Source organism: Sceloporus occidentalis, unplaced genomic scaffold, assembly GCF_023333645.1.
Source record: "Sceloporus occidentalis isolate IW3139 unplaced genomic scaffold, rSceOcc1.0.p SCAF_3, whole genome shotgun sequence".
In the NCBI taxonomy this organism is placed as follows: domain Eukaryota; kingdom Metazoa; phylum Chordata; class Lepidosauria; order Squamata; family Phrynosomatidae; genus Sceloporus; species Sceloporus occidentalis.
Genome location: NW_028316983.1, coordinates 147,023,782 through 147,044,214, shown reverse-complemented (window position 1 = coordinate 147,044,214; position 20,433 = coordinate 147,023,782). Strand labels below are relative to the sequence as shown.

General features: G+C 39.4%; 1 protein-coding gene across 1 annotated transcript in view; it reads left to right on the top strand.

Moving 5' to 3' along the window:
- The window catches only part of LOC149316940 (complement factor H-related protein 5-like), a 62,126-nt gene that overhangs the window by 9,665 nt on the left and 32,028 nt on the right, over positions 1 to 20,433 (top strand). The window contains exons 5-12 of the mRNA XM_089518342.1: positions 941 to 1,111; positions 3,643 to 3,843; positions 5,159 to 5,341; positions 9,540 to 9,668; positions 12,195 to 12,380; positions 15,630 to 15,806; positions 16,792 to 16,965; positions 19,003 to 19,185. Of these exons, the coding sequence (XP_089374468.1) occupies positions 941 to 1,111; positions 3,643 to 3,843; positions 5,159 to 5,341; positions 9,540 to 9,668; positions 12,195 to 12,380; positions 15,630 to 15,806; positions 16,792 to 16,965; positions 19,003 to 19,185 (1,404 nt within the window). The remainder of the gene's footprint in view (positions 1 to 940; positions 1,112 to 3,642; positions 3,844 to 5,158; positions 5,342 to 9,539; positions 9,669 to 12,194; positions 12,381 to 15,629; positions 15,807 to 16,791; positions 16,966 to 19,002; positions 19,186 to 20,433) is intronic.

Here is a 20,433-nt window from a genome sequence, read left to right as displayed (position 1 = left end):
GGATAGGTGCATGGCGTGATGCCAGTGTCAGCGCAGCATTGGTATGTAGTGCGGACGCCATGCTCTCACTCTGCTCCAAGGCCAGTGTTAAACAGCAGTCTGTTGAGCCTCTTAATGACATGTATATGCTTACATGTCTGTATATACTCTAGTTTTAATTTAGAAGTATGTTACAATTTTTAAAAAAGATTGCATTACATAGGAAAAGGAAATATTGGAGGCTTTGATCACCAGTCAATTTTAAATCATGATTTTTTAATTTGTGTATATGTTCTTATGAGTGCATTTTAATGGTTTTATAGTATTGTATTTTAACTATGGGATGCAGTGGCTTAGTGGTTAAGATGCCAATTGATGACTGGAAGATGGGAAGGCTGTCTGTTCGAGGCCCTGCATGATGGGGTGAGCTTCTGTCACTAGTTCCAGTTTTTGCCAAGCCAGGAATTTGAAAGCATGCAAATACAGATATATAAGTACCACTTTGGCAGGAATGTAACAGCATTCAATGCAGTCATGCTGGCCACATGACCACCAGAGCAGTCCTCGGACAACACTGGCTCTTTTGCTTAGAAACGGAGATGAGTACCACCCCCTGCAGTTGGCTATGATTAGACATTCATGTCAAGAGACAACCTTTACCTTCACTTTATTGTAACTGTGGGCTTCTGTGTTTTTAATTGTGTTTTGTACTTTAACATACTGTACCCCACCTCAAGCTTTGAGGAGAGGTGGGAAAATAATAATAATAATAATAATAATAATAATAATAATAATAGGTGTTTTGGACTGAAGTGTGTACAGGCCTATAGCTATTGTAGACTGTTTGAAACTGGAACTGTAACATGCACAGAAAAATAACTTTTTTTAACCAGCCAGGTGAGACATATTGAGAATAACATTAACTGCAGTAACAATGTTTTTCTCTGTTTCTCATTACAAGTCATTTGCACTACCCCACACATAGACAATGGCAATTTCCTTCCTGTACAAAGTCAGTACAAATTTAAGGATGTGATCGATGTGGCATGTAATCCAGGATATATGCTCGAAAACCCTGCTAACCCTTCTAAATGCACCAAATATGGCTGGCTACCTTATCCAAAGTGTATATGTAAGTAGTTTTCAAATTATGCTATTCCAGTATCAAATTATAAGGCTACTCAATTTATATTATGAGTTTTTACAACACTTTTCATTTCACAGAGAGTTGCTTTCAAACAGCTTCATTTATATACAGCTTCATACTGAACTAGCAGTGTCTAAGTGGTTTACGACTGTAAGCTAATTGCCCTCAGCAAGCTGGGTACTCATTCTGGTAACCTTGGAAGGATGCAAGCCTGAGTCAAGCTTGAGCCCTGGCTATTATTGAACTTGCAACCTTAGGGTTTTGAGTGAGTGGCTGCAGTACAGGCATTTAACCACTGCGCCACCAGGGCAGTGTGTGTGGATTCAAGGAAATTACATCCCATTAACCATGTTACATAAGCAGTTAGGATTCTAGGACAAGGCTGAGAATCACACAGCTTCCAAATGTTGTTGGACTGCAACTTCTCATCTTTGCTTATATTGTTTATGCCTGATGGATGTTATATCTTGAGTCCCACATGATTTCTACTGCATTATGCTTCAATTCAATTGTTAGGCCTAAAACTAGATCATTCCCATTGAATTAATGGAGCAAATATAAATGTTCACAGAATCACAGAATCATAGAATCATAGAGTTGGAAGAGATCACAAGGACCAACCCCCTGCCATGCTGGAACTCACAATGAAAGCATGCCTGACAGATGGCCATCCAGCCTCTGTTTAAAAACCTCCAAAGAAGGAGACTCCATACTCTCTGAGCGAGTGTGTTCCACTGTCAAAAAGCTCTTACTATCAGAAAGTTTCTCCTAATGTTTAGGTAGAATCTCTTTTCCTGTAGCCTGCAGACATTGTGCCGAGTCCTGTTCTCTGGAGCAGCAGAAAACAAGCTTGCTCCTTCCTAAATATGACATATCTTCAAACAAGGTTATCATATCACCCCTTAACTTTCTCTAGGCTAAATTGCAGCTTTGTACTAAGATTTATTCTCATAATACACTATCCTCAGCAGCACAGTTTATCTAGATCTTGATTCAGTCTAGGCATATTCTTATAAGACTTTCACTTATTTTTGAATTATAGCAAAATGATACAAAGCCCCCCTCCCCAGCACGTCTGTTTATAACCATATCTAAATTGACATTTGTTTCAGTATTAGATAACTAGCTTAATCAAGAAAAGAATAATTTACCAGTGATTGCTTTGTGCAGCAGTGCCCCAAAGGTTGACCAGCTTTACCAAGAGCAAAATCAGGTGCCCTTAAAAGATACAGCCCCTTGACACTTTACATAACTTGCTTTCTTCTTCCTCTCTCATGTTTCACTTTAAAAACTTCCACCGCCCTCAAAATGATATAGCTGTTCTGTTGTTGTGTGTCTTCAAGTATTCCGTGTTGGCACCAAATTTGCCTCTTTCCTCTAGATCAGGAGAGGAAGGTTGGAAAAGAGGAGGGTTGTGGCTTTTTGAGCCATTTCACCTGCAATTTCCTCAACAGAAAATTTCACTGGCAACTTTGCAAGTGATGATTAGAGAGCATTTACAGCCATTCTGTTTCGATTACTTTCTTCTGTTCAAAGCACCTCAAACTGACCCAGACCGGCCACAGTACATTCCGATAAATTCATTTTGATTTGCCATAAAAATACTTACATACTGCTTTAGGAATAACTGTTTTATTTATTTTTTTCTGTCTGTACCTTTCTAGTCTAGGACCTGCTTTGTACTTATGATACAACTGGCACTCAACAGCTAGATGGATTGGATATCAAAATGGGCCAAGAGACAGAATATAAGTGTATACATGACTTGCAAAGAGTCTGTATCATTTCTGAAGTCTGCAGTGAAATTATTGTTTGTAGTGATAATGGTGAATACTGGGGACTGTGATCAAGCATCAGTCTTCAAAATTAGATATTCTAGATTTGCCTGCCATATAGATTGACAGTTCCACTTTTGACACTTTACATAAACATAGCCCACCCCATGCATCTCCTCCTCCTTAAAGTCACTCTTCTTATTCAACTTGCAGAAGGGTCCCCTGAACTGAGCTCAACTCATGAGACACTTCCATCAGTTAGAAAAATGTTTGGATCCAAACCGTAATATTTTATCTAGCACTAAGGTTGAAATATAGGCCTAAATAAAGGCACCCAATCCCATCTGGTCTTGGAAGCTAAGCAAGGTCAGCTTTGGTTAGTACTTGATGGGAGACCACTAATGAATATCAGGTACTGTAGGCTATATTTCAGAGAAAGGAACTGACAAAGCCATCTCTAAGTATTCCTTGCCTAACAAGCTACAAAATTCATTAAGTCACTATAAGTCAACAGGTGACTTTTATTCAGAAGTTAGTACTATTGAAATTAATAAAATATCTTTTCAACTCAGAGAGTTTACAACTGAAAAATACCATTTTGTTATTGACGTGGTGAGTTAACATTGCAAAAAGTGTGTGTGAGAGGGAAAGAAAAGTCTCTAGCCTTGTTAAAGAAAGTAACAGAGCCATGATATCGTGTTCTTTTGCTTTAGCAAAATTTCTCTTTCATTTCTTCCAAAGCCAAGCATTGTGACTATCCTCATATAGTGAATGGAACGCTGTCTTGGTCTAATACTTACTATAGCGATGTCTATTTTCCAAAAAAAGAAGGAGAAAAAATTTACTTCAGATGTTACCATGGCTTCATACCAGAAAATAAGAAGCACTGGCAAACAATTAGATGCACCAGTTATGGCTGGGAACCAGAACCAAAATGCTTTAGTAAGTGCATATTTCCCATATTATCTTATCAAATTGACTTCTAAACAGACCACCCCTTTGGAGCAGCCTGCCGCCACCCCTTTCAGTGCTGGATTGGGGTCGCGGCAACTACAGACCAAGGCCCTGTGCTAAAAGGAATGGCAAAATGCTGCTCCTTTTAGTGCTGGAAAAAAGGTGCCCTTGCCACGGTGGCAGTTGCTTTTTGGTGCTCCTTTGGCACAGTGCATTTAAACACTGTACCAACCGAGTGCCATGATGCCCCCCACCATACAGTTGGGCATGTGGTGTGACGCTGGTGTGCAGGTGGTGTGGGGGCGGCCGGTGTGCATACACCATGCCTCCCGCTGCCCCCACAACAGCATATAATACTTGTCTGTTTAGCCCCTAACTTTTGTCAAAGGTTGTTACATTTTTAAACATTTGTTTCTGCAGATGTTTTTTAATGTATACGCAAATTTAGAAGGTTTAGCTTTTTGAGAATCTTAAATTACTCTTCCACTATTGCTACTTTTTCAGATTAATTCTAAAGAGTAATACAGGAAGCTACATTTTGTTAAGCCAGACTCTTTGTCCAGCTGCCTCAGCATTATTTACACTCCCTGGTGCCACAGAGTTGTCAATTTAGTTGAGCATGATAACACTATTTTAAATCTTTTATTTAAGATTTTCCTCAAGGTGAAATAAACCCTAAGCCTTTACAGTTGACTGACACCAGTTCAGACCTCAAATTAACCCTGTTGTGGCTGAGAAATGAGTCTGTCTGAGAAATTAGTGGGTTCAAGGCTACCCAGTACACTTTTAGAGGCTAGCAAAACATTTGAATCAGGATCTCAGTAGTAATTGATCCAACACATTATCCACATCATCAGACTCTCTCCTGATGTAGCTGCAGATATCAGCAGTAGGAACCTCAGTCCAGAGGTGATTAGTTGCCTGTACACATCCATCTCATGAAAAGAAATATTTACTATTGTCAGAAAAGCTAAGTGCATATATCCCCGGATTCATTTATACTGGTTCTCTAGATTTGTGTTCAGCACAGTCAGTGCTACCAAGGACAGCCATGTCTCTAGCATTTCATCTCTGTGTACTGAATAAGGATTTTTTTTCAAAGCCTATCACTCTATTGGATGCAATGGTTGATACCTAGTTGGATAATCCACATATGGACACATTCTCTTAAGTTCATATCATTCTCACTTACCCAGGATGTATAAGTGTATTCTGCATATTATTTTGTAACAAGATTTTACAGGCATTTCCTTTCTCATACTAACCCTCTCCACTCATATGTATTTATTCATTTTGTCTTTAGAACACTGCATTCTCCCTAAACATTTGCCACATGGTCAAGTAACTGTTGGCTCTGGAAATATCTTCATAGAAGGTGAAGAGATGACATTCCATTGTGATGTGGGCTATCAACCTGAACATCTGCCATCGATAGCAATATGCAGAAAAACAGATTGGTCACCCACTCCAAAATGTTTGGCCACATGTAAGGCTCACTTTTGTGCCCTGTTATCTGGAAAGTGTAACCTTGGATTCTGAATTCAGTTTGCCTTCTGCTTTAAATATGTCTTACGATCTATTTGTAGTTTCTCTCGGGGAACATCCAGACTGATTAAAAAGACCATAAAGTCCCAGATTTTCATCCTGTTATTTCTGATTTTTTTTAAAGATTAATACACATTTTGTGTTTACTATAATATTTTCTGTCGACTCCCAATATAAACAGAGACTTTTATACCAGATCTGCAGGTCAGTTTATTTTAAACCAATAAAAAATCATAATGAACAGGAACAAATCTGGGACTTTTCAATCAATCTGGTACACTCAGTGTCTTAATTCTATATCCTTCCTCACAGTTTTACTGGTGCTGGGATCATACCATAGCACCAACAAATTTCTATGCAAAGGAATTTGAAGGCGAATGAAAGAGAAAAACCTAACTTTGGGGGACAATTAAACTTTTCTAAGGGCCCTACTTCAGCTAGATTTGTACAAGAATTATTTGCTTTTTTTGAACTAAAACTGGGGAAATGTGTAGGGTCAGACCTGGAAAAAACTACTTTTTTGAATGATAACTTTCTGGAACCTAACAGGGATGATAGGTTTCCCTCTCCCACCATCTCTCAACCCTTCCAAGCCACCTGAGCCATGCACATTTTCTATGAAAGGCTACAAGTGCTCAGGGAAGCCTTCCAGAAGCACCAAAGATATAATTTCTCCTAGGATGATCACAGAGTACTCAAGAACTGCATTATGAGAGCAATCTAATACCAGAACTCTATAGCATTAAAGCAAACTTGTGCTATAATCCTAGGGCTTTATATAATGCCCTAATTAAAATTATACTGCTAGTGCTTTAGGAAGGCTTCCTGGAGCACTTGTAGCTTTCTGTAGGAGCTGTGTGTGTCCTGCATGGCTTGGAATTTAAAAAATAGAGTCTAAAAATATTTTGGATGTTGCAGGTGACTTACAACAAGACCACATTCTCTCATATGTGCTTGCCTGGAATCTTGATATCCTCAGAAGAGACCCTGTTGCATATCCCTTCACTCTGTGAAGAGAGGTTGTTGAGTACCTGAGATGTGTAAATCATCTCTGTGCAATGAAATAGGGTATTTCTGAAGTTTATTTAACCTAGACCACCAAGTTGCCCAAGGTGATCCACCATAAATTTCCACAGAGACAATCATTTGGGGTCCTGTCACATGGGGGAGGGCATATCATAACCTTCCCCTTATAGCATGGCATTTCCATGCTCTCAGAACATCTCACTTTGTAATAGATTTCATATTTACGTAAGGGTATAAATAGATTAAGCAATATTTTTTCTCCTTATCTTCACCATTGCAGCTGCATCTAGACTGAAGAAAAGATAAGTAAATCTCATCAGTGCATGAAGATTAAGTAATGTATATATGTGCTTATTTATATATGTTTGCACTTCATTTTGATTTATTGTTATCAACTTTTTGTATTTGGTTTGTCAGCTGGCTTGAGTAGAAAGCTATGCTATACATTTTCTAAAATAAATATGTTCAAAAGAAATATTAGTAAATCCTTGGTCTATGCTCAATACTGGTTCTGAAAACCTGAACAACAACTTTTTCTTCCCTGCTCCTGAAATCCTCAGAGCCTCCCCCCCCTGACTTCCCACTTCTCCTGATCAGGTTTCTGACTCTCATGGAAACTGAAGTGGAAAGTGTTTTCCTCCCTAATTGGATATATGTTACAGTTTTTCTGAACCATTCCTTTACAAAACTAAGGTGCAGTACAGACTGCCCAAAAACAGTGGTCTGCAGGTGCCCATTTTTACTCTGTAGGGACGCCACAGCCACTAGACTGTGTGACGTCCCTCTGGAGTAAAAAGAACCCGGTTTCTCTGGGTTCTTTTATCTGTGCCCAGGTTAAATCACAAGTGTGCCAATAGCGCACTCATGATGTAACGAATGCTGTTGGGACGAGACGGTGTCATCAGGCCACTGCCATTACATACTAGCATCCCTGCTCCTGCCACTATGGAATTGCTTAGTTCATTAGACTGACCAAGAAAAAAAACTTGAGTTGTCACTGAAAACTGAAGTAGAATTGAAGTAGAATAGTATCAAATGTATGGTAACCAATTTTAAAGATTTAGGGGTGAAACAGACAGCTACTTTGGCCAAGCTGACAGGAAGCCGTTTTGATGCTGCCTGCTTGCCTGGCTGGCAGGCAGCTTTGCAGCACTCCAGCGATGTGGCATTTATATGCTGCACACCACAGGAGTGCTGGAAACACAGCTTTTTGCTGGCTCAAAAAGGAGTGGCCAAAAGTGGGAGTGACCTAAGTCACATGATTAGTTTTGATGAGAGGAGAGGAGAGGAGAGGAGAGAGAGAGAGTTTGCATGGAAAAAATCCCTATCTGTATAAGGAGGGGGGAAGGGAATGCAAAAATCTTCCAACAATAACTGCAGCTGAGCCCAAATTTTGAAGATTTCAACTTGTCAAGTTGCAGCATTTCAATGTCAAGTTGCAGATTGTGACAATCTGTCTAAGGATGACAAGAACTGGGCTCTAATTTGATACAGAACCAGATATGCACCATGCTCATTTGCTTTTCCTTATGTCAGTAATGAAGCTGCTTCTCCTTCCATTGCCTTGTATTGGCAGAGCATCGCAGGTGCGACTGTGTGGCTGATCAAAGGGGCAGCCATCCAATGGGATGACACAGATGGACAGTGGGAGGTACTTGGAGGTCACTGGTGATGTGTTTGTGCAATGGTGTGCATGCATGGTGGGGAGGTGACTAAAGATATTACTCAGTGGCTTGATGCCACAATATGTGGTCTGCCTGTAGGTGCTCTACCTGACTTGAGAGCAGGCAGTGCAGACAGTGTGGTTTTGATCTGCTTTTGGGAAAACAGGATTGAGCCACTTTTTCCTGCCCATCTGCTCTGGTTCTTTGATAAAAAAATACATTGTGTCCTCCAGATAATGGCTGTGATACTTCTATATCTTATGTTATTCTAGTATTATAATTGAGATTATTGGTGTTTAGGTCATTCTGGCAACTCATTTACTTATTTTTGTGCATATGGAGATCCCCCCCCCCAAGGAATGGCTTGAGGGTGAGGGAGGCCTTGGGTCAAAGTATTCTCTGATGCCTCCAGTTACAATGGAGTGCCCATGGTTATGAACAGAGCTTGTTGAGGCTACAGGTGCTTAATTTAAGTAGAAATTGATTAATTAAAAGAAAGAATGGAACCAATGTCTTAGCAAATTCCACACCAGCCAAATTCAAAGAGCTACTCCTAGCATGAGACTATTTTGTATCCACATGCTATGGACGGATGGAGGAGTTTGTCCTAAACAAGAGATGCCAACACCGGATCAACATCACAAATATAGTTGAAAACATAGGGAGTCACACTCAGATTTTGAAAAGGTAAGCAATTGATGTCCTCTGTTTTCCCCACATTCATTTTTTTTAAAAAAATAATGAATGAAGATAGTTGACTTCCATTTATTAAGAATTTACATGATCTATCAAATTCTTATACAAAACCAAACTTTTTCAGACATGAGACATTGAGATGTATCTATTGAGACATGCTTTATAATGTGATGTCTGATATTACACTTCTTGATAAGGTTCTCTGCATGCATGGTAGCATGCTGTAATCACATCCACACTGGAAGCATATATATGCTGCATAAAAAATGAAGCTAACCAAGAAACCATATGGTAAGATTGCCAACTGATCCTGGGGGTGGGGGGGACACATTCAGGCTTTCTCCTGTGTCTTAACAGGTCCTAATTATTATTTACAGGTCAAGCTGCTGTTAAAACATAGGTTATGGGGTTAGAAAAATTGTGACAACCTTGATATGTGAGTAAAATTCTGTGAGAAGTGGAACCCTGACAGTGCCAATTGTAATTCTGTTGTTTGCTTTGTTAACAACAGAGAATGAAACCATGGATGTTTGCAGATGGCAGAGCTTGAAAGGAAACAGGAAGGTCAGAGCAAATAAAGAAATTGGGGAAGTCCAATTTTATATAGTTTGCATATTTGCCTGCCAAAAAACCCAAAAGATTCCCTGTTTGTGTGTTGCAATAGAATTAAAAGGGGAGTGACTGTTGAAGAAAAATGCCTAAGCTAGGTCATGCCTTGCAACATTCAAAAAAGAGAAGGTGCACTTTGAAAAGGCAGAGGGAGAACTGGGAGGAAACTATTGGGATGGAGCAAGGGCCCTTGTGGAGGCTCTGAGATGGCATGCACTTTGCCGGGCTCCATTGGCCTGCTTCTCCTGTGTGTCCTTTGCACTGAACAGGAAGGTAAGTAGTTCTCGAATTTTAAATCATTTATATGTTATAATACTGGTCAGTGTTGAAACAATATACAGTTATGGCTGATTGTTCTCTACCTGAATTCATTAAAGTTCCAGTCCTAAGCATCCCTAATTCAAAGGGAATACTACCGGATGAGGCTTTTACTATGCTGTCAACATGTCTCAGTAACTGACTTTTTTGGGGAATACTCTAGTCATTAACACTTCTACTTGTAACCTTCCCAAAACTATCTCACAATTTCTTCTGTCTTTTTTCAGTGCTATGGAATTCTGGGAATTATAGTTTGTTGTGGGACCACGACTCTCTGACAGAGAAGGCTAAATGTCTCTCACAAAATTACATTTCCCAGAATCCCATATCATTGAGCCATGGTAATTAAAGTGGTGTCAAATTACATTATTTCTGCAGTGCAGATGCAGCCTGCATCAGCTATACTTTTAGATATGCTTGAGGACAGACTTGGGTAATGAAACTGTAAACATTTTTTCCTCAGAAATAAGGGTGTATTTACACTGGATGCTTAATCCAGGGCCAATCCTGAGAATTGTGCCCTGAAATGATATTGGATAAACCACAATGGCAACCACATACAGGCTGAATATGGTGTGACACCGTATCATTGTGCACATAAGACAGCTGGGCTGATGCTCCATCAGTCCCACTGGCTTACCCTCTTGCTTCCACCGCTGTTGCCATTGCAGCCTCTCTAGTCAAGCAGCTCCCTCTGAGATCCTACCTGGCATGCTATTGCTTCTGCTGAAGTCAGAGAGGGGGCCCTGACAGTAGAGGGGGTAAAGCAACAAGGTTGCTTTACCCCCTCTTCTTTTATTGCATGGGTGCTTCGTTCTGACCTCAGCAGAAGTGATGACACATCGTACAGGCTTTACATGGAGCATATTCAAGTGTGGAGGATACCCCTTTTTATACAACTTAACCTGAGTTAATGATTATAACTTGCAGGTAGCTTGATAACAACATTGCCAAGCTTTCAGAAAACCAATTAAAGGTATATGTTATAAATAAAGCCAATGCACAATGTATGGATATGTCAGAATCTATAGAATATGCTATGTGTTTATATTTGTTTATACTGAGGTTTACATTTGTTTATGTTGAGGAATGGCTATCTTCAGATTTGTACTTGGTGGGGTGATAGGAGTTAAACTGTCAAGACACTGCTGAAACAGTTTAACTACAATACAGGTTGGAAATGGAGAACTGTTAGAAAGTTGTTATGGGAACAGTCTGAAATATGGGAATGGAGTTTATTGGTTCAGCTACATTTATTACATTGTATGTGGTGAGTGGATCTTTAGTTCTGACCAAGACATGGTACTGATAGTTGCTATTTCTGACATCTGCAATAAAAGCCTTTTGTTTCAACTACAAATCTTGATTGACTGAGCATTGGAAATCAGAACTGTTGGTTGTGACATGATATTTTGAAAGGAATACATTATTTCATTCAATTATTAAAGAAATCATAATTTCTAAATGAATACATTCTTCAGAAATTATAATGAACAAGTAAGGCCCTTTGGCCATCTAGGGAAAAGCCACCCCTCATCCAGCACTCTCTGGTTGACAAGGAAATTGCTACATTGAATGAGAACAATCCCTTGTCCACCTTTGCTGAATGGAGATCCTGTCAAATTGATTCTAGGGCACTCTTCATGGTGAGGTATCCCACATCCTCCAAAGAGGCTGGCAAACACATCTGAATTAAAAAGAGGTTACATTGCTATACTGATTGGCTTTATCCTGTGTATGCAACCCATTGTCTCTACTGCTCAGGCCACTTAAGAGCTATTATCAGTACCCAAAGGGCATTTCACCTCTGTCAGCCTTTGGAAATGTAAAATTAAGATCTAGTGAACTGCACAGTCATAATGTGTGTGTAGTGTGTGTGACAAGGCTAGGAGATGTAGATAAATGTTCTTGAGGTGGCAAAACACCAAGATGTATATTGTACATTGGGGCTTCCATATATGCGGACTTGTCATCCGCAGATTTAAGCATCCGCGGATGGGAAGCCGGGGGGGGGGGGGGCGAGGGCGGCAGAGAAGGAAGGAAGAAGCCATGGAAGAGGAGGAAGGAATTGTCTCAAAAGAAGAGGACAATCCAGGAGTAACAGGGAGTAACAACTGGGTAGAAAGGGAACAGGAAATGCTCTTCCATCTCCAAAAAGGTGGAAAAGAATAGAAAAAAAATAAAATGCCAGCTGAACAGCATTCCCACGGTTTCTAGTCAGTGTCACTTTTCTTGTACACATATTCAACCTATGAAAACATAGATCTCACATAGATTTTAGCCAGCCTTTCTTGATGTTGCATTTTCAGATTTTTTTTTTAACGTATGTTGATAAATTCATATGATGTTCTTTTTTGTCTGTCTTGATAAGACTGGACTTTGTCACTGATTGGTAAAACAACAACAACACATGGTTATAAAATCTAGCATTAATATATTTTTAAATATATTATACCTAATATCTTTATTTTTCACTTTTAGAAACTCCAAATGGATGTCAAAACATTTCCCCACCTAATGGCTTTTTTATTGAACGAAGGGATCAGTTTTCTCTCAATGAGAATGTAAACTATAGGTGTCAGAGTGGCTACACAACTCCTAATGGTGATCAAGAGGGAGAGACACAGTGTCTTGAAATTGGATGGAGTCCAGAACCCAAGTGTATCAGTAAGCAAATTTAAAAATAATATATTTATTGGTTGTTCTTATTTTCTGTCAAGTTGTCTTCAACTTATTTCATTCCTATGAATGACATGCATCCAAGCCCCGCTCTTGTTAGCAGCCCTGCTTAAATCTTGCAAATTCTGGGCCTAGGCTTCAGAATTTGATTTAATAAACCAGGGGTAGGCAACCTTTTTGAGTCGGGGGCCGGGTTGCTGTCCCTCAGACAACTGGGGGGCCGAAGCCAAAAAATAAATAAGTAAAATTTTTTTTAAAAAAATTAAATAAATAAATAAACCGGGACAAATGTGGAACAAAATTTTCAAATGGAGGACACTTTTTTTTAAAAAATGGAGGACACGCAAAATTTTTGCTGATTTTTTAAAAAAATGTTAATATAAATGCATGTTTTGGAGGCTTCTATAGACAATTGCCCCCCTTGCCTGCCACTTGCCCCCCCTGCCTGCCTCCTCCTGATAGGCCAAAGGCCCCACGCCCTCACGCGAGAGGCCAAAGGCTCCGGCGGCAATCGGCGGCAGGACCGGGCTGGGGCCGGTCCCAAGGCCTTGCCAGGCCACATCCGGCCCGCGGGCCGCAGGTTGCCTACCCCTGTAATAAACCATCTGTAATGTGTCCTCATCTTTTCCAAACCAAACCTAGTCTAATAATTTTGCAAACAATCTTCTTTGTGCTTGTTTTATAAAACAGAAATAAGCTTCAGTTCACAAGGCAAGAAAAAAAATGCATTTTTGTGTAAAAGAGTGGGCTTAAATTTGTTTGGCATCCCAGTGTAGAGTTGAATCTTCTGTTCAGCTGAAGCCAAAAAGGAAGCTAATACACAGGACCCTCAGAACAAACCATCTGCTAAGAGAAATGAAGATGAGCCAAATGTAAATCTGAATGAGAAAATGTGAAGCAAACTCATTTTCTGGGGTGTTGTTAGTTTCTTATCTACTGATACAACTTACTTCTCCTGCCTACTTCATAACCAAAATTCAATGATCGGTGAACAGACGGCAAGTTGTGGGAGAAATTTTTGCACCATTTCTCTATACTGCTTAAAAATAGCACCTGTTTTCCTGGAGCAAATAATATGGTTCTAGTATTGTATCATGGTAAATTGAGGGCACGCAACAGTTGGAAAAGTCAAGCTTTGTATTGACTTGCAGATTGGTGAAGACCTGGTCATCACAGCAAGCGTTTATATCTCTTTATCCTCTTTTCAGCATACAAAGATGGAGACTAGGAAATGCCCAATTTTTGCTTTTAATAGGAAACAGGAAACAGTTTATGCTGTTTATGAACCAAGCCAAGTTTTTTTGTAACCCCCACTATTTTTGTAGGGTTCATCCTAGTTATTTTTGTACACTAAATAGGAATCAAGTAGCGGGTTTTGCAAAGTCAGCAGGAGAAATAAAGACTTTACTTGCTGGCAGTTGAATGATTCATAAGGGAAGAACAAAAATAAATGTGGGACATTATTTTCCTGGGTTTTTTTCTGCCAGTAATGAAACCAAGCATTGTTCAATCATGACAGAAATATGATTAAAAGGTTAGATGTATAACTAACTGTCCTACCTCACAAGGTAGTTGAAAACACAACTTTTCTATACAAAGAGCTTTTATCTAGTAATATAAAGTGACTGCATAATTCTTGTGCCTGGTAAAGGGTGGAAATATAATTTCTGCTCTCCCCTCATATAGGACAGAGCTCATCCATTCCAATCAGGGATGGGAACTTCCATTTGATATTCAACATTCTGGGTGTTTTTATTACTTTATTGCTGCAGTGAAGTTGAACAACAGGAGTGCAACTGAGTTTGTGCATCTTCATGTTGGAAAGCTCTAACAACATAGGAAGCTGTTCTTTCTTAGTGTATTGCCAACGAGATATTGAAATTGTGTGTTTTTGTTGTTTTTGCAAATGACTCAAATTTCTCAAACCTAAAACAGAAAATGTCATACAGGAGGGTGCCTTAATACAGTTTGGGAGGATGATATAGTGAAGACAAGCTGGGATCAGCTTTCCAGTTCAGTTTCTTACATGTTCAACTGTGTTGAAGAAGCACTTTGTGTAGTTCAGGAAACACACACACACACACAGATGTGATACTAGTCCTCAGAGCCAGCTCTCTGAAAAGACTACAAATACTCATGCAGTTGTTCTGATCCATATATGTCAAAAGCATATTGCCTTTTTTGGACTACAGCTCCCATAGCTGGGTGGAGGATTATGGGAACTGTAGTCCAAAACTTTTCCCCAAGCTCTAATATTCTCTCTCTCTCACTTTCTCTTTCTCTCTCTTTTTCTCCTTCTCCTTCTCCCTCTCCCTGTCCCCCTCTCTTGCCAGCACATACTGTAGTGCACAATTACAGCATTTGGAGGAACAGGAACAGAATGGAACAGAACGGAATGGGACGGGGGACATGTGTTAATGCACAGGAGAACTCCGCCAATGCTGCCAGGAGTCCCCAAAGCGTTCCCCAGCTGTTCCATGGCAGCCAATTTTGAAAGATGATTTTGAACCGTTCTAGAAAATCAGCTGCTGTGGAATGGCTGTGGAACTTTTTGGGGACTCCTGGCAGCATCAGTGGTGTTCTCCTGTGCGCTAACACACATTTTCCTCTGTACCATTCCATTCCCTTCCCTTCCATTCTGTTCCTGTTTTTCCAAGTGCCATGCGATAAGCCTAAATGTTAGACACATTAATGTCCCATTTCAATGTGCAACTTTTCTTTTTGTAAGCCAAATGGGACTAATTCTGAGCATCTTTTGGACCACTGTGTTACTTTATCATAACATATAGCCTTCTATTGCTGGACTGCAAGTTCCAGCAGCCCTTAGCTTGTGTAGCCAATGCTGAGGAATGCTGGGAGTTGCAGTCCAACAACATCTGGATATTGAAAACTATGCAGGGTCAGCAAGCCCTGGTTAGTACTTGGATGACAGAGCACCAGGGAATAACAGGTGCTGTAGTATTGTTCAACTGATATGGTCCTAGAACCTACTTTGTAGTGTTGCTTTTGAGGAAGAAGGCAAATATGAAGGGGCAATGCTAAGCAATAAAATTGAGCACCCATGTTCATGAAAACTACAATTTGTAAGTGCTGTCAAGTCATTTTGGTTGTGTAGCAGTTCATACCTTTTTCTTCTATATTTTGGAGGCCACTCTTTGTAATGGCTTTAAGAGCATATTAGTACTAACAGAGTAGAGTAGGTGATAATTAATAACACTAATCCTTCTGTTTCCTCAGAAACATGCCAAAGGCCGTCGGAAGAGAATATTGTCTTTGACAAAACCCAATCACTTTTCTTGTTCAAGGAAACGCTTCATTATGTATGCAAAGATGGCTTTCAAACCGTGAAAGAGACCATAGATAGCCACATACAATGCACAGAAAATGGATGGGATCCAAAGCCTTTATGTCTGCGTAAGTTAATACAATATTATTTTGTTTAATTGTCCAGATCTGCTGTGTAAGCACAGCATGAAGGTAGCATCCTTGGTGATTTCCGTGACATTATATGCACAGGTCAGTAATTCTAAAATTTCTTCCAAAACAAATAAATCAATTTTTTTGGTTGCAAATAACCCAACACCTCCTCTGGAGGATGTAGAAGACATTTTTTTGCCACATTTTTAGAGCACATGGGGTAGTTTGGCCACAGGACAGGTCTTTTCAAACAGCTGGAAGAGATAGAAATAATTTTCGTTTATTCCCTGCCTTTTAAAATGTTAATAAAGTACTTGTCATGCACCTAAAATGGCCTGAATATGTATGAAAATTCCCCATGCATCCTGTACAGCATTTGGGGGCCCTGGGGCTCACAAAAACATGCAGCCCATGGACTACCTTTTAGCCACCACACCCTAAGTGTTATTTTATGTTTTATATTTGCTGTGGGGTAAACTTCCCTTCATAGATAAGCGTAGGAGGAATTTTTGCTTTGTGAGAGAGCAACATTATGAAGGACATAGCCTGTGCATTAATCAACTAACCTTCAAATCAACAGAACAGATTAAAAAGGGATTATAGTCTCATTGATGCTCTTAGTGTTACCAAGTAATCTCGACTTGTCCATGGGTGTTGATGTTAGTATTAACACATTCATACTTACAGATGTTACATCAACTCACTAGCAGTGGCTGCTATGACTTAGAAATGTCTCATAAACAAAAACAGATACTCTTGTCTAATCAGAGGAAACCTGATTATGAATGTTGGGGGGACATGATCACAACATGTCACTTTCTAATGTATGTTTATTTTAGCTGCCTTCACCTCAGGGGCTTATGTGCTGTGCATCTCTGGAATAAGATTTCCTATCCTTTGCAGACTTTTGAGATTGATTCTAAACCTCTTTATCCAAAAAGCACTTCACTAAATTTAACATTTTGTTCAATGTTTTCTTTAGCCATAGAATGTGAAGCCCCCTTTCTGGAGCATGGAAGCATTCAACCAAGGAAAGATGAGTATGTGAACAGAGATGTGGTAAAATTTTCTTGCATGAGAGGATATACAAGAGTTGGGCCTGAAGCTGCCCAGTGTTATCACTTTGGATGGTCTCCACAGCCTCCAATTTGTAAAGGTATATATTTTGCTAAGTGCTATTTAAGATGTAGTTAACAATGTACTTGAGAAAATATGTCCTGGCAGAAGAGAATCCCAGTGTCTTTCAAGGCCTTGGCCTTCTTGCTTCACAAGATGCTGTGCAAAACAGAATATAATAAAACTATATAAGTGCTGCTAGTAGGGTCTCCCATTCAGTTTTATCCTGAGGAAGCAGATTAAAGGTGACAAACAGCTACTGAGCAGCAGCAATAGTGAAGGATAATACTGGAGGAAGAGATAATGGCAGAGACCACGGCAGTGACACAGTAGCTAAGACTTATTTGTTCTGCACAGGAGGCACAGTAAACCACCTGAATATCTTTTACCATGAAAACCGTATGATAAGACAAAAACAAAAACAAAAACAAAAACAAAAACCACAAGAGATAGTGCCAGAAGATGAAGCTCCCAGTCAGATGGCACTCAGTGACTAACTGGGGTAGAGCAGAAGACAATTGTAAGTAGCATTGTGGCTAATGATGCAAATGGACTCAAATCCAAATGACATTCAGGTATTGGCATGCTCAGAAATGAAAGGAAAGTATGAAGCTGCATAACACATATTATAGAAACAAGAAATGTGAGAAGCCTGAATCGGGAGAAACTAGAAAGTAAAAAAAGAAATGGAATATAAAAGTGTTACAATACTTGGGGTGGGTGAGCTAAAGTATACAGGAATGGGACATTTTGAGTCAGATAATTACAGTGTTTTAATTTTAAAAAATGAAAATCCAAGATGAAATACAATGGCATTAATAGTGAAGAGAGAGGAAGCAAAAGTAAATGATATCATGCAAAGTCTGACTGAATCATACCAATAAGATTTCAGAGAAAACCCATCAGTATAACCATAATTCAAGTTTATGTTCCAACTACAGAGGTTAAAGAAGAAGAAACTGAAAGATTCTGTGCTGGAGTACAGAAGCAAATGGATCATACTCCAAAATAGGACTTCTTGTTAACCATAGGCAATTGGAATGCAAAAGTAGGAAAAAGAGCAGAATCAAAGATTGTAGAAAAATTTGAACAAGGATCGAGAAATAAAAATTCAGAATGACTGGATTTTGTGAGACAGTTTGCAAACATATTCTTCAAGCCACCAAAGAGGTAACTGTATATATGGACATCACCCGATGACTATAAAATTGGAAGCAGAAGATGGAAAAGTTCCATTTTCTTTTGGGGAAAAAAGGAACATAAGTAGATTGTGGCACAGACCAGGAACTACTAATATCAAAAATGAGCGTAAAGCTAAAGAAGAAGAATAAACCAACCATCAAGCAAAGATACAAGGTGAAGAACATCCTAATATAATTTTAAAATAATATAAAGAATAGATTTGTATCATTATGCCTAATTGATCAGAAGCCAGAAGAGCTCTAGACTGAAGCCAGGGATATTGTGAGGGAGGAAACTAAGAAAACACTTTTTGCAGGCAAAATACTCATTCCCCCCACTGATTGCATAGTGGGAGGGATAAGAGTTGATGGCCTCCTATGAGGAGACGCCATATTAATGGTTGCCTTGGCATTTCCTGCTAAGTCTTTCTTGATGCTAAGTCATCAGGCCATTATGAGTAAGAACTTGTTAGTATCACACTCTGGAAAATATTCCTCAAATCTCTGTCCAAAAGAATTAAGTTCTCCCAAGCATCTGTATGTATGTTAAAGTGATTTACTAAGAATTTAAGTATGCGTCAAGAAAGGATTCCACTTGAGGCTCATTCACTCTTCTTTGGCAGTAGCATAGTATTGATTGTCCCCTTGCTTCTTCCACAACACTCTCGGTAATGTGAGAAATTAGCAGTCAAGTGGAGGGTGTTAGTTATTTTAGTCATTTCAGGCCAAATGCCACCATTTGGCCTGTGTGGATGTCAGTGCATCTCATAGTTATAATGTCTGAGATGGTTGCGTGGCCTATGACCTTCAATCATAAGGATGTCTGCATGGAAATAAACCTCATTAGGATTTATTTTTAGCAAATAGAGTAAAACAAACTTCTCTCTTCTCTCCAGAAAAAGTCAACAGTTGTCAGCAACCACCTACCATTTTGAATGGCTTTGTTACTGGTGATCTTCTTCAAGAATATCAACATGGGGAGAAGGTGGTTTATCAATGTGATGTCCAGTTTACAATGGCTGGATCAAATACGGTAGAATGTGTTGATGGAGAATGGATATCATTGCCATCATGCACAGGTAAACCACACTGCATAAAAAATATCCACCTCTGTATAAGTATAACTCACTTGTTCCCACCTCTTGCACTTTCTATGTTTTTGACTAAAGCTGCTTCTCTGTGTACATAGGAATCTTTCACCATATCTGAAAGTGAAACACTTCAAACCAGAAATGTTGGAATAAAATCTATTCTTAAAAGGTATAGATAAGGTGAAACAGAGTGGATTTCATATAAACAGAGTTGAAATTGAATGTTCTGAAAACATTAACCAAAGAATTTGCAAACTTTTCTGTCTGAAGCAAGGGATCCAGGGATGGGCAAATATCTGCCATTCCTCAGAAGGGCAAGGGATCACATAACATTAGCAAAGCAAGTTTAACTACCAAAATCCTTCGCTACTTCCTCAGTTCTTTTTGCCTTTAGCTCAAGTTAGATTGGTCTGTTGTTTCTCTCTTACTGGATTTTGATCTGTTGTGGTATTCTTGATTCTCTCATCTTGGCTTATTTTTCTGCATCTTTCTTCCTTTCAAGCTTCATAAAACACCTGTACCTTTCCCATTTTCTTTATTTTTCTATATTTAACTCATTTCAGTAAAATTCAGAGATAGTGCAGCTTGCACGATCTTTCTCACTGATAGCTCTTGCCATCCTGCCACACTCTGATGTTACTGGGCCATCCATTTCCCAGTTTCCATCTGTGTAATGTTGGAGGATATGAGAGAGACTGGACTGGACAACTATTTCAGACTTTTAAGGTCCCTTCCCATTTTTGCTGAACAGATTGAGACCATCTAAATTGTTACCGCCCACTGATTTTAGCCCCCTTTCTCCAGTAATTCACTGGGGAATTACTAAGTGTTAAACTTGCATGCCTATTTATGACTCTGCAGAGACTAACTTACCTGTATGGGAATGAGTCCAAACAAAAGGTACATGAAAAGAGTTTGGGAAGGAATTTTTCAAAGGAAGGGTTTAGTCTAAGCAAGAATTAGGAAAATAATTAAGCAAATCAGACTCTAAGAATTCTAAGGCTGTGATGAATTTGCTTGACACTTTGCAGACAAAGTCACACGGATCCTGTAGTTGAGACAGGTCCAACAGATGTAATTGTAATGCCTTCTTGTTCTCTATTATTGGATTTGTTTTGATTTGTGTAGCCTAAGGATGTTGACAGGATCATTGGAGGGGTGAGAACCATCACATTGGATCCTTGCCCTTCCTGGCTCCTGAAAGCAGGTAGAGAGGGACTGAGTGAGTGGGTATGT